Raw genomic sequence first — 12,765 nt, 5'->3', positions numbered from 1 at the left:
AAATGCTTTCAAGATTCGAAACAAAACTAATATAGTTAACTATATGTTATAAATGTTAAATAAGAGTTACTATGTAATTATGGAGGAGAAAGAGAAATGAGTAGAATAAAGCAATAATTATTATTGTCTAATTAATTGGAGATAATTATGCATGGATAATTGGTAAAAAATTAAATTTGGAATGTCATTAATGAGAATAGTTGACCAAATTCAAAATTGTTAGTTTAATTAAGATTGGATATTGAATTGATCGGTTCTCACAAAATCGTTCCGATTCAACGGTTTAGTGGTTGAACTGGCAATTCAACTGGTTTAATGTAAATTGATACTAACTGGTTTTTGAAACTAACCTAGACCAGAAAGTAGGCCGACCGACAGTTTAGCCTGTTTGAATCGTCAATCGATTGGTCTGGGTTAGTTTTTAAAACATTGGTTGATGGTAGGCAACTGTTCCCCCCCCCCCTACAGCTTTGGTAAAATGATAAAATAGTTTTAGAAAATTTTAGAAGTTTTTAAATTACATTATATTCGCTCTCCCCTAAATTTTGTCCATTTTTCTTTTATTGTTGCATTGCCTCCTTAACTATTAAGATATTATAATGATTATCTTTTGTTGGACTTTTGAATCTACTTCAAATTATATAATGATTGATCCATTTCGATTGAAAGTTATTTGAAAATTTTTCTTTTCTATAGCAATTTTATGTGAAATATGTGAGATTAAAAAATGTTGAAAAATGTGTGTTTAAGACAGATAATAAATACTTTTTAAAAAAAATTAAATTTTTTTTTATGTCCCTAACTCAAATAAGTAGAATGATCTTATTGCTAAAGTAAAGTCACAAAATTAGATTCAATGATATGTGTAACAGATATATCCATCAAATAATCTCATCGGACGTGATAGTTCCACATTGCACCCTCTAATTTAGGGTCCTGGTTCCACCACTGAATTCTATCCTTGTAATAATTGAAGAATTACGAGAACATAATTACGTTTGGGGGTGAGTTTATTTTACATGCTCGAGTAATTTCAAACATAAAATTTAGCATCGGCAACTCTTGTCAGTAAGCTGCTAAATGCAATATTTGATTCCAAACTTTTGTTTAACCGATAAATTAAGGGAATTTCGCCAATTCGGTCCCTAAACATTTTCACTTAAATCAATTTTGTCCTTAATGAAATATTTTAACAAATTTAGTTCTTGAACTAGTTTTTTACTTCCAATGTAGGACTTTTCACTGCATTTTACTCAATTCCCGTGGACCAGCAGGGTATAATTGTCACATTGATTTAATCTTCTGCAATTAGCTGACAAAACAGATTAGAGATCATTACGAGGAAGAGATCACTAGCTGACAAAATAGAGAAGAGAGCCTGATGTCAACTAGCGCCTGCACCCTTACTCTTTTCCGGTTCCTTGGTCTTGTGAGGAAGAGATGGCACAAGCCGTCGGAGCAAATGGGATCAGTGGGTTCAAAAGAACAGTTTGAACAAGTAGGTGAATTGAGCTAGTTGCAAAGAGGAGAAGTGCAGGGAAGTGGGTGGCAGCGGTACGTACAGGAAGAGGGGTTGCTGCAGGTGCATTCCTCCTAATTGAAAGAGGCAGTGAGGTCAACGAGTAGTTTTGTGGGCTGCTGGCAAGGGGTTCTCAAGTAAAGTGACAAAAAGTGAAGTCGAGTGGAAGGATCCTGGAGAATGAGAGCTAAAACAGCTGAAGAAGAAAGGTGAATGCACAGAAATGGAACAGAAAGGTCTGTACTCTATACATTGATAAATCCAGTACCTCAACTTTTGAGACTTGAGAGTGTACAATAAAAACATGCATAAAAAGTCTTTGAAAGTAAACCAGCTACGCTAGGCGACAAAGTTTGTTGCGAGGCTCTTCCACCTCCTCCTTTAAAACGCAGGCCCCGTTTGAAAACTCATTTTTCTACAAAAAAAATTTCAGAAACGAGCAATTAGAACGGCAGCTCAGCATCTCTAATTTGATCTGAAACCTGAAGAATAATGGGAAGAGCCCCTTGCTGTGAGAAAGTGGGCATAAAGAGAGGGAGGTGGACTGCTGAAGAGATGAAATCTTGACCAAGTACATTCAAGCCAACGGAGAAGGTTCCTGGAGGTCACTACCAAAGAACGCAGGTACCCGTGTACATGATACTGCTATCTTCGTTCACAAACAATTTCACCAAGTTATAGTTATTTGAGTTCTCCATTATTATCATATCAGCAACAAGGCCTGCCCTTGAGTATGGAATTAATACCTTTTTTGTGTCCATTTTGATCGCTTGAAGGACTACTTAGATGTGGGAAAAGTTGCAGATTGAGATGGATCAACTACTTGAGGTCTGACTTGAAGCCACACCCTTGGATCAACTAATTTATTTGTAATCTGTATAATCTCAATATAGTAGTTTATATGCAAGAGAGCATGAAAAGAAATTATACTGATTACCTGATGTGGCTCGTTTGTGTTTAGATTTGGACTTCTTGTCTTTAACATCTCCAACTAGCAAATTAGCAATTGGATTGCCCATTCCTGGATGATATATGAAGCTGCCTTGAGGTCCTTGGCCGTTGTAGTCTTTGTATATTCATTGTTGCTTTGAATTGGCTGGGAGTGGGGTCTGGAATATGTTCTTTGCTTTCCGTTCATCTTTTGGCGATGTCGTTGTGTGTGGTGGCTGACTATTCCCCCTTGTATGATGAGAAAAAGACAGACAGACAGGATTATGTGATGTCCTCTTCGGAGTTGGGAAGGAGGAATAAATGAAAAAGGAAAAGGGTGTGGCTCCGGTGATAAATATACCTTTACGTGATGATCTCTAATCTGTTTTGTCAGCTAATTGCACAAGATTAAATCAATGTGACAATTATACCCGTTGGTCCACGGAAATTGAATAAAATGTAGTGAAAAGTCCTACATTGGAAGTAAAAAACTAGTTCAAGAACTAAATTGGTTAAAATATTTCATTAAGGACGAAATTGATTTAAGTGAAAATATTTAAGGACCGAATTGGCGAAATTCCCATAAATTAATTTGTACTCTGCAAAATTATTTGACTTGTTTCCTCGGACCAGTCAATCGATACGGGTCAAGTCTCAACGGAGGGAGCAATAATACTCCTATTGTTTTAAGAAAGTGGGATTAAGGTCGTCATTGGCCTCTCCAACTTTACTCTACTCTTTTTTGGTTCTTTTTTCTTGTGTCTTTCAACTTTTAGCAACAAACACACGCACAACTACCTAAGGAGAATCCACAGCAATAGTCAAAAGGTACCAACTTTTGACTATCACTGAGGACCTTAAGAACCACACATGCAGTTTACCACAAACCGATGTGGGAACAAGTTTTTTGAGGGTAAGGAAACACTCATCTACAAGCCTAAACTCTCCAAGCTATTAACCTCGCCACGAATTTCTTGTTCTTTCAACTTTTCGCAACAAACAAACACACACAACTACCTAAAGGGAATCCACAGCAATAGTCAAAAGGTACCAACTTTTTTCTTGTGTCGAACGTATGAAAATGCCTAGTCTTTGAAGTTTGAGTGTGAAATGAAAAAATTAACCCGTCTTAGGTGAATTGGCCACTGAGTAAGAGTAGTGTAAAAGTTGATGATTGATATAAAAAAAAAAAATTTCACGTTTTCTTGGGATAATAAAAAAATGTTAAACTGGAAGAATTACTACTTGACGTTTCCTACTTTTCTGAGCACGATGACGAGAAGAAACATATTGATGAGTCCAAAATGTTCGACAAAATTACTCAAAAAAAAAAAAACACACGCGCACGCACGTACACAAAGTAGTGCACGACGAATTGCGGGATTTAATTAGTGTTCAGAATTTTTTATTTTCTGTGGCTTATGTACAATAACATTGAAAGGAGAATAAAAATGTCAAAAATGTTGATGATACAGAATTAACAAAGAGGAAGAAGATGTTGGAGAAGTAAAATATACAGGCGCTGAAGTATGACAGGTGCATTTTGGATTGTGCACAGCTCTTGTTCTGTGAACGTCAAGCTTGCTGCAGAATACACAATACTTGCGTCCAAACGCCTCGTGTTCTACCTCGAATTCAGAATCTTCTGTGTCGTCCAGGAACTCGTCCTCCGAATTCTCCACTGCCTCGACCGTTCCTTGATCATACCTGGTGTAAGAGAACCTGTATCCTGGAAAAATCAGCAGCACAATTCTTTCTAAATGCTTATCGGACCAGTCCCTCCCTTCCTTGCAGACAAATAGGGTTGCAACGATAACTGCTGCTCCAACCCCAAACCCCAGACCGGTGAATATGAACTGCCAATCAACTCCAGTCTCAGCCACTGAATTTGCATCTACTGAGGAAGGCACCTGAGCATCATCGTTGTTGCCTTTGCAGCTGATGTTCAAAGGGAGGCCGCACAGCCCTTTGTTTCCCTCATAAGAAGATTCTGTAAACGTTTCAAGCTGGTTGCCCCTGGGGATACTTCCAAGGAGTTGATTAAAGGATAGGTTCAAGAATGAGAGGAATGTCAAATTTGCAAGCTGTGGTGGTATCATTCCACTCAGCCGGTTCTTTGAGAGGTCTAGTGATTCAAGCTGTGTCAAGTTCCCAATTGATTTTGGGATTGTACCAGTGAAAGCATTATGTGATAAGTTGAGAAGATAAAGTGCATTGAGTTCTCCTATTGTTTCTGGGATGCTTCCTTCGAAGCTATTCCACGAAAAATCAATGGATGTGAAGACCTTCAGAATTTTCACAAACTCCAGCTCGAGCCCTTTGGATGTTACCATCAAAGTATCCTGATAGTATAGGTTACTAAGACTCAAGACAAGAAAATGCAGATGGTCTTGATCTGATTGCCCATTTTCTCCATGGCTGATCATTCCTTTCCAATTAGAGAAGCATTTTGGGGACAGAGCACCAGTGAAGTTGTTGAAAGCTAGGTCAATGATTTGAAGGTTTTGCCAGCTGTCATTGGCCAGTGAACAGCTAAGGTTTCCGTAGAACCTGTTGGATCGCAGAACTAGTACCCGCAAACTAGATAAGTTCTTTAACATGCAGGGGAAAGTATCTTCAACTTCATTGCCGCCAATATTGAGAACTTCCAACGATGTACAGTTGACCAGGGATCTTGGAACCCGTCCTGTTAGATGATTTTTACTAAGGTCTAAACTTTTGAGGACACAATTAATTGGAAATTTAGCTGGAATGGTGCCACTGAGGTTGTTTCTCCCTAGATGCAGAACCGAGAGATTCTCCATGTTGTAGAATAGACAGTCTGGTATGCCGCCTCTGAAAGCATTGTTAGACAAATCAAGAACTTGGAGGTAACTTGCATTGCATATGGATTGAGGGATAACTCCGGAAAGGCTATTATTTGAAATAGAAAAGAAAACAGCAAAAAGAAGAGAGTTCCCAATATCTTGTGGGATGGAATTCCTGAACTTATTGCTTGAGTAGTCCACATATATAGCTATTTCTGGTGGTTTAGGAAACTCACCTTGAAGTTGGTTAGTATGTAAGTCAAGCACAGACAGACTGCACATAGTGGCATTCATGGGGAGATCCACAAGGTGATTGCAGGAAAGGTTCAGATGTTGAAGAGTTCCGCCACCAACTTCCCATATCCATCTAGGTATTTCTCCAGCAATTTGGTTGTCTGAAAGGTCTAGATAGATCATCTTGGACTGGTTTCTTAGCTCTGGAAACTTTTGTAAGTTGCAAGAAGCTAGTTTCAATACACTAAGCTGAGGGAAGGCGGATGTGGTTGAATTGCCGCTGCTTGCATCAATTGATAACTTATTGTAAGAAAGCTCAAGTTTTGTGAGGTTTTGGAGCCCCTTTATGATTTGAAGTTGCAGACTCCCACTAAAGCTGTTGGAAGAAAGTGAGAGTACATTGAGCCTTTTCAGTTCAAAAATGGACCTTGGAATTGAACCATTAAGTTGGTTGCCACTCAAATCAAGTGTATCTAAGAAAGAGGCAGATGCATTGGGAAATTCATCCACTTGGCCGATGAAATTATTATTGGGAAGTTGGAGTTTCTGCAAGAATGGAAGAGTAAACAGAGATGGTGGAATTTTTCCCCTTAAGGAATTACACCCCAAGTTAATCAAGGAAAGATGTACAAAGCCTTCAAAGTGACCGGAAGGAATGTTGCCTGTTAGATCATTATGAGAGAGGTCCAGGTAAATGAGGTTCTTAGACATCCCAAATGACGGGATTGAACCGTTGAACTTGTTGACTGAGAAATCCACATAAACCAGTCCTGTGAGATTTGCCATTGTTGATGGAATAGGTCCCGTGAAATTGCAATGTGACAGATCTATCCTTGACAAAGCTCCAAGGAAACCAATGGAATCTGGTAATGAACCCAATAAATTTGTATAGCTAATCGCTATTGTCTTGAAAGATCCATTCTCGGGAAATGGTGGCAAAGTGCCTGTAATGAAGTTATTGTCTGACAAATCTATATTCTGCAACATTGGCAACTGCAGTATCTTCGGAGGAAATTCTCCCAGCAGATTACAAGAGCTGAGACTCAGTGATGTCAAATTTGCGAAATTTGCAAAGAAGTCTGGAACTGCAGTGGAGAGGTTGTTGTTGTCAAGGTTGATGACTGAGAGTGAATGGAGCTCTGAAAGGGATGAGCTGATAGGACCAGAAAGATGACAGTTGGACAAGCTGATTTCTCTTAAATTTAGTAAAGATGATAGAGCATTGCCCCACTCACCCCCCCGAGCTGAAATTTTGACACCATCCAGGTAAAGTTTTTGGAGCTCCGTGAGGTTCTGAATAAGCGTTTGTAGATTAGGATTCTCCATTTCCAGTGGCTGAAATCCAGGAAAACGGGTTGAGAGATCAAGAGTAACCAACGTGCTCATACTAGCCAAATCCCCCGGAATTTGCCCAACAAAACCAGCATCAGAAAAGTTCAGGTATGTCAGTTTTGTAAGTTTAGATAAGCCAGTGGGAATAGTAGAGCTGAACCTGTTGACAGCCAAATTCAATCTCTCAAGATACTGAAGATTGAACAGACTACTCGAACTCTCTAGTTGACCAGAAATTGTTTGGTTCTCAAGCTCCAGCCTGATCACATGGCCCAAGCTATCACAACCTACCCCATCCCAAAGGCAGCAGTCGTTGCTGTTGTTCCAGCGCACCAGTTTGGTTGAACTTGTGGAGTTGAACGTGGGACTGTTCTTGAATTCCAACAACAGGGACCTCTGATCTTCAAGACATTGCCAAGAGGCCAAGACAACATGTCTAACTGATAAAATTTGGAGTAAGGCTGTGAAGAAAAGCCAAGGAAAGAGATGAATCCTCATTGGATGCAATTGTTTGAGAAACCCATGAGCTCGAGAAGGGGACAGGGGAAGAGATTATAACCCATCAACTTGACATATCAGCCTTCTGGTTCCATACCAGAAACTGCATTTTTTTCTTGGTTTGGCTGGACTGCGACTGAGTGGTAGGAAAGGGAAAAAGAAAGTAGAGACAAGTGACTCATAAGAAGTTAGTAACCGAGGATTAAGTGTTGGGTTTCTTCCGTGAGAGAGTCGTCAAAGTAAAACTGCGGAACTGTGGGATGCCTGTTTTGTTTTGATTCGAGTCTACGGACACTTTTTATAAGTCATTCATCAGTATAGTCTCATATTAATCTTTACAAATGATTCGTTCTTAACAATTGACCCAATTGATATCGACGAGTCTATCGTTCTGACATTTTCTTACAGAAGTAAGAATTTACGCAAATAAATTTAATCCCCACGATAACTTCAAAAGTCGGCAACTTTTGAAGTTCTGTGAGGGACTTATCTACCCAAACCCTTCCCTCCAATACCGATGTGGGATAGAAACCCCACAGGATGCCCTGCTGCTAAGAGATATCGACGAGTCTATGAATTTGTACATATTGAGGTCGTTCTATGCGTTTCATGACCGGCAAAAAAAAAAAAAAAAAAAAAAGTGGGCCTCCTTTCTATTTTGTTTGGTGACTTTGGAGCCAACTCCAATATGAAAGACCACCTAAACAACGACTTTCAATTTAGTTGAATTCATTATTGAGGTAAGTAATGGTAGAATTTTATGTGTGGGGTTGGCTCCTCTGCGTTGAATTGTCCGTTACGCAGCGGCAGATCATCGACCGCTACCCAACTCCTCCTGCTTCGACTTGTCTGAATGTCTGTCCAGTCATAATGCTAAAGATATTTTTTTCGTTTGGTAATACCAAAGACATTATTGTAGTTAGTCGATAGGAGTAAATTCTCAAATGGTGGTAATTTTCAAAAGAAGTTTCCAAATGGTGAGAATTCTGAATGCGTCTTTTAAAAAACGCATTGAGTGAATGTGTTCTTTAAGAAAAAAAAAATGCGTAGACAAATAAAAAAAAATGCATTTTATGTAACTTTTGAGAAAAAAACTCATTCACCCTTTGAAAAGAAGTTTAAAAAACACCGACTTTTAGGAAATGATTTTAAAATATCCCCTTTTTTGGGAATTTACTTCAGTGGATACTCAAATTAAAATTGGATTGAAAGGCTGAAATAGCTTTTAACACCAAAAGACAATCAAAACTTAGATCGTAAACACAACATATTAGTGCACATTATTGATAATTACTTGTACACATATTAAAAATCATATAAGTAAATCGACATGAAATAGACTAATTCAAAAAGTTCTATTTTATTTTTCTATGTACACAAGAGGTTAACTTAAATCTAGGAGTCAAATTCCCACTACTAGATTCAGGGTTCAAATCCTAGCAATTGAGGTGGGAAGGATGTGAGGAGAGTTTTTAAAAAAAAAAGTGAAAAAAAAAGGTTAACTTAAGTTCTTTTTTTTTTAAATTCAAGAGGAGATTCTAAATCTTATAAGCTTTTAATTTGTCAAAAATTTTCACATTTTCAACATTAATTCCTTGAACTATTAATTGCTCTTGCCTCCAATCCGAAAGCCTTAACCAAAAAGGACCTATAACACATTAATACCAAGGCCAAGGGTTTGCACTTTTCATTGCTTATCGACTAGAAAATCCCAAATCATGTGGTTTCACTTGATCCTATAATCAGAATCCTCTTCCAAATTCGAAAGCTAAAGAAAATGGCATCGGGTTTTTGTCTCCCTAGGCAAGAACAGCACAAGTTTGACGTATACCAGAGTCACAGTTAGAATGAAATTACAAGTTCCTCCTTTCTGCTTCAGTAAATGTTTATGCTGTTAAAGAAAAATGATAAAGAACAAACTGGTAATATTATTATTATTATTTGATACAATATAAATTCTATTTCACACCTATTCCTACTCTATACTAGGAGAGGGAGGGATCCAAACGGATTAAAGGGAACTCCGAGGAAACTAAACCACCACTGATGGGTGTCTACGCCCTGCTGGCGAAATTTTTTCAAAAAATCCTAGATTTTTTAGAATGCAGGTAAGAGATTTGATCCCTTGACCTACACCCAAATAGAGCCTAAAAACTCTTTTGATAGTCAACTACTCCTATACAAAATGGTAATATTAATTGCTTAGAAGTTCTATGAAAACTGCCTAAAAATGGAAGAGGAAAATTTGATCCAGTATGGTAAAAAGTTTATAGTGAGTGCCGTTCTATATGGTCAGAAATTTGGGGTTATTAGGGCGGGGAGAGTGAGAGATCCATTAGCATGACGTTTTAGTCTATCGCAATCTTCTTCACATAATTCATGAACACTGATGAACTCCTCTCAGTGATGGTTAATTAACATATTTCAAATCAAAATGGCAGAAATAGTTCTCTCAACAATGAAACAAGCAGTCATTAGACGTGATGTGGGTCACCGTGGCCTAATAAAATTAGTAGCAATAAGGATGTAAATGAGCCTAAATAAACAAAACATTCTAGTTTTCAAACTTGTTTAGTTAGTTAGGGAAAATAGCCAATTTCATCCCTAAACTTTTCACTAGTGTTGATTTAGTCTCTAACTTTTATTCTTAACCAATTTGATATGTGAACTTATTTTGCAGTTCCAATTAAGGACTTCCGTGACGGCTTCACCACCTAAAACTAATCTGACTCTTAATTGACAAACTAAACAAAGGTATTTTAAGAACATCACTTATGGGGCTATACTAAATCAAGTAAATTGTGTAAAAAAATCACAATATTAAACTTCAAAAAAAAATTACCTGGTGATTTTTTACACGATTTAAAAGTATTATTTGGTGATTTTTTATAAGATTTATTTATTTTATTATAGTCTCGTGATAATACCCTTGTTTAATTAATCAATTAGGAGTCAGATCAGTTTTAGGTAGTGGTACCACCATGAAGGTCCTTAATTGGAACTGTGAAATAAGTTCAAGTATCAAATTAGTCAGAAATAAAAGTTAGGGACTAAATCGGCACTAATAAAAAATTTAGGGACGAAATTAGCCATTTATCCAGTTAGTTAACTTGTTTACTTAGTTTGACAACTTTGGAAATTTATTAAAACTTGGCTTGTTAGCTTCTCTCTAGTAACTTGAATATTTTTACATATAAATTTCATTTACTATACTAATCGAACCAAACTCGAACAAAACTTGACCATTTATCAAATATAAATTACTGTTCAAGTTTGGTTGAGGTCATATCAAACTGAACTCGACTCTAATATCAATTAGTTTGTTTGTCTTTCAGGCATAAGAAGTATTAGTAATTACTAAACTAGTAATCACTATTGTCTAGGTGAGAGTTACAAATATAATGATTCTTATATCTACTACCTTAATTAAAAGTGGCCCCAAGCTGGACACAACTGACAAATGTTTCAACTAGTACTTCGAATTAGTTCTAGTTTATGTGGTATTTTTACAATAATGACAAGGTTGTATCAGCAATATTTTTTTTTAAATACAAGAATAGACGAGGTCGTGCATATCAAATTTTCTTTAGGAGAATAAAGTATTTGCTTTTGGTCGACTTAAAATATGTATTCATCGGAACCAAGATTCTGCAAGACTGATTTTATTATTTCACCTATTTATTCTAAATTCCTTGACTATGAACAAAGGTCAAAGTTTCTAGTGTCACAAATTGTAAATGCAACTTTTTATAGTTTAAAATCTTTTACAATTGCAATAATGTATTTTTTTCATAGAAAATTTATCATTAGAGGGCAATAATTGGGCAAGACTAGAATTTCATATGCACGGCGAACCTCCTATAGAGTCCTAGCTAGTTGTCCTCTGGCTGAATTGTCTGCTTTATTTTTCACGGGTCCCCATGCTAATAAACGTTGTTGATGTTCTTTGAACAGATAAGAGTATTTCAATACTTTTTTTCCTTCCAATTCTTTACCTGCAGAGATAAGAGTATTTAATCAGTGTTAGTATTGTCACTCTAATGCAGAACTTCGTAAACCAGAGTGATAAAATGTTCGAATTTCTCGAGCAGCTTCAACTGCAATACTAATAAGAGGACCTAAAGATGAGAAGATAGTTCATCTCCAATGAAATAGGACCTAAAGATGAAGAGATGAGATGACATAGAGATGTTCCCAGTCCACCCTATATAGTTGATAAGAGACATGTTTAAGGCTTCAGCAATACTTGTTTCAGAAACTTAAATTAATTTACAGCAGGTACAAATCCATGATGCCATTCGCAAACCCCAACTCTTGTGCACATTAAAGTGGCAGTGCATAAAACCATACTCCTGTTTGTTTGTCATGGTAAACAATCAGTACAAGTTCGTTAGCTCAACGGAGAAACAACAGTATGACCACATGTCAATGTGTTTTTTTTTTTTAGCACTTGAAAATCCATTGATCTGGTCTAAAGTTGACTATATTTCTTTCTGGTAAGAGGTGCATCTTGTTTTTCATGCAAGGTACCTGGATTGTCTGTAAAGAGCCGAATGGCGATCCAGCCACCTGATGGAACCCCCACTGCATTCCTTTCAGCTGGATCCACTAGTTTGAATTTGGAAGGGTCATTGTTTGGATCATAGTTTCCAAACCCCTCCCCAGCAACGAAGAAGTTGAAACCGTGCAGGTGAAGAGGATGGCTCTCTGGCCCCAGAATGCTAGTGTCTTGCAACACTACCTCAACACGTATTAAATTGTAACCCGACAGTCCGGGTTGCATTGCTAACTGGTGTATTATTAGGCAGTGTTCCAGTATAGTTCAATGGATTTAGGGGTTGGGGTTGGGAAATCAGTAGTGAAAACACCATTTGATTTACCTGGTTTCCCAAAGAAGTAGGAATGCAGAAGAGCTGTTGATGGGAGAGCAAAAGAAATATTGTTAACTGAAACTGCAAATTTTGTGCCATTTGGTCCGTGGCAAGTTTTGTTAGCAGGGCAAGGACTCGATCCAAGTCCTATGGTGAAGAAAAACCGCTTTTGCATGGTCTGTGGAACGTTTGCTGGATATTTGGCTGTGGCTAAGCTATGGAATTTCCTGGTGAAGTTTGCAAGAAAGCCAGTGGCATTCAGTAGTGCAGGCAACGTTGGGTTTATGACCGTTTTGTTTGCATGGGAAGCATGTTTTTGGCATTCAAGGATCCTGGCAATAGTAGAATAAGGTACCTAGCCCTGTAAAGTAGGGTGTGGCAGGCGGCAGCCATGATGAAGGTGGCAGTTGGAGAAGCTGGCTTGGTTTTTAGAAGCACATTGGTGGTCCGGCTTGGGGTTATAACAACAATACCGGTCTCGGACGGTTTGACGTTTACCGTGTCAGTTTCAACAATATAAAAAATACCTTCTTCTTTTCTCCTCCTCCTTCTTCCTCCCCTCCCCATTCCCCGA

The 12,765-nt window shown here is 37.8% G+C and overlaps 1 protein-coding gene, 1 long non-coding RNA gene and 1 pseudogene across 2 annotated transcripts; 1 reads left to right on the top strand and 2 right to left on the bottom strand.

Annotated features, from left to right (window-relative positions):
* The first annotated feature begins 1,149 nt into the window (after nt 1-1,149).
* LOC113713791 (uncharacterized) lies at nt 1,150-2,579 on the top strand. The gene is made up of 2 exons (XR_003453637.2): nt 1,150-2,143; nt 2,296-2,579. It is a non-coding gene; the product is annotated as an uncharacterized lncRNA (long non-coding RNA).
* A 1,245-nt stretch (nt 2,580-3,824) lies between these two features.
* Nucleotides 3,825-7,710, bottom strand: LOC140016246 (receptor-like protein 40). Its single transcript, XM_072069736.1, has one exon. It carries the CDS (start codon nt 7,318-7,320, stop codon nt 3,904-3,906), a length of 3,417 nt encoding a protein of 1,138 aa, XP_071925837.1. The 5' UTR covers nt 7,321-7,710; the 3' UTR covers nt 3,825-3,903.
* A 3,691-nt stretch (nt 7,711-11,401) lies between these two features.
* On the bottom strand, nt 11,402-12,758 carry LOC113714141 (laccase-2-like; annotated as a pseudogene).
* Between the last annotated feature and the right edge of the window lie 7 nt (nt 12,759-12,765).

This window comes from Coffea arabica, chromosome 10c (genome assembly GCF_036785885.1).
Source record: "Coffea arabica cultivar ET-39 chromosome 10c, Coffea Arabica ET-39 HiFi, whole genome shotgun sequence".
NCBI lineage: Eukaryota > Viridiplantae > Streptophyta > Magnoliopsida > Gentianales > Rubiaceae > Coffea > Coffea arabica.
This window is presented reverse-complemented; position numbering and strand designations above follow the sequence as displayed.

What these genes read in the sequence shown, in the direction of transcription:
- LOC140016246 (XM_072069736.1), bottom strand. Translation starts at nt 7,320, where the DNA reads ATGAGGATTCATCTCTTTCCTTGGCTTTTCTTCACAGCCTTACTCCAA.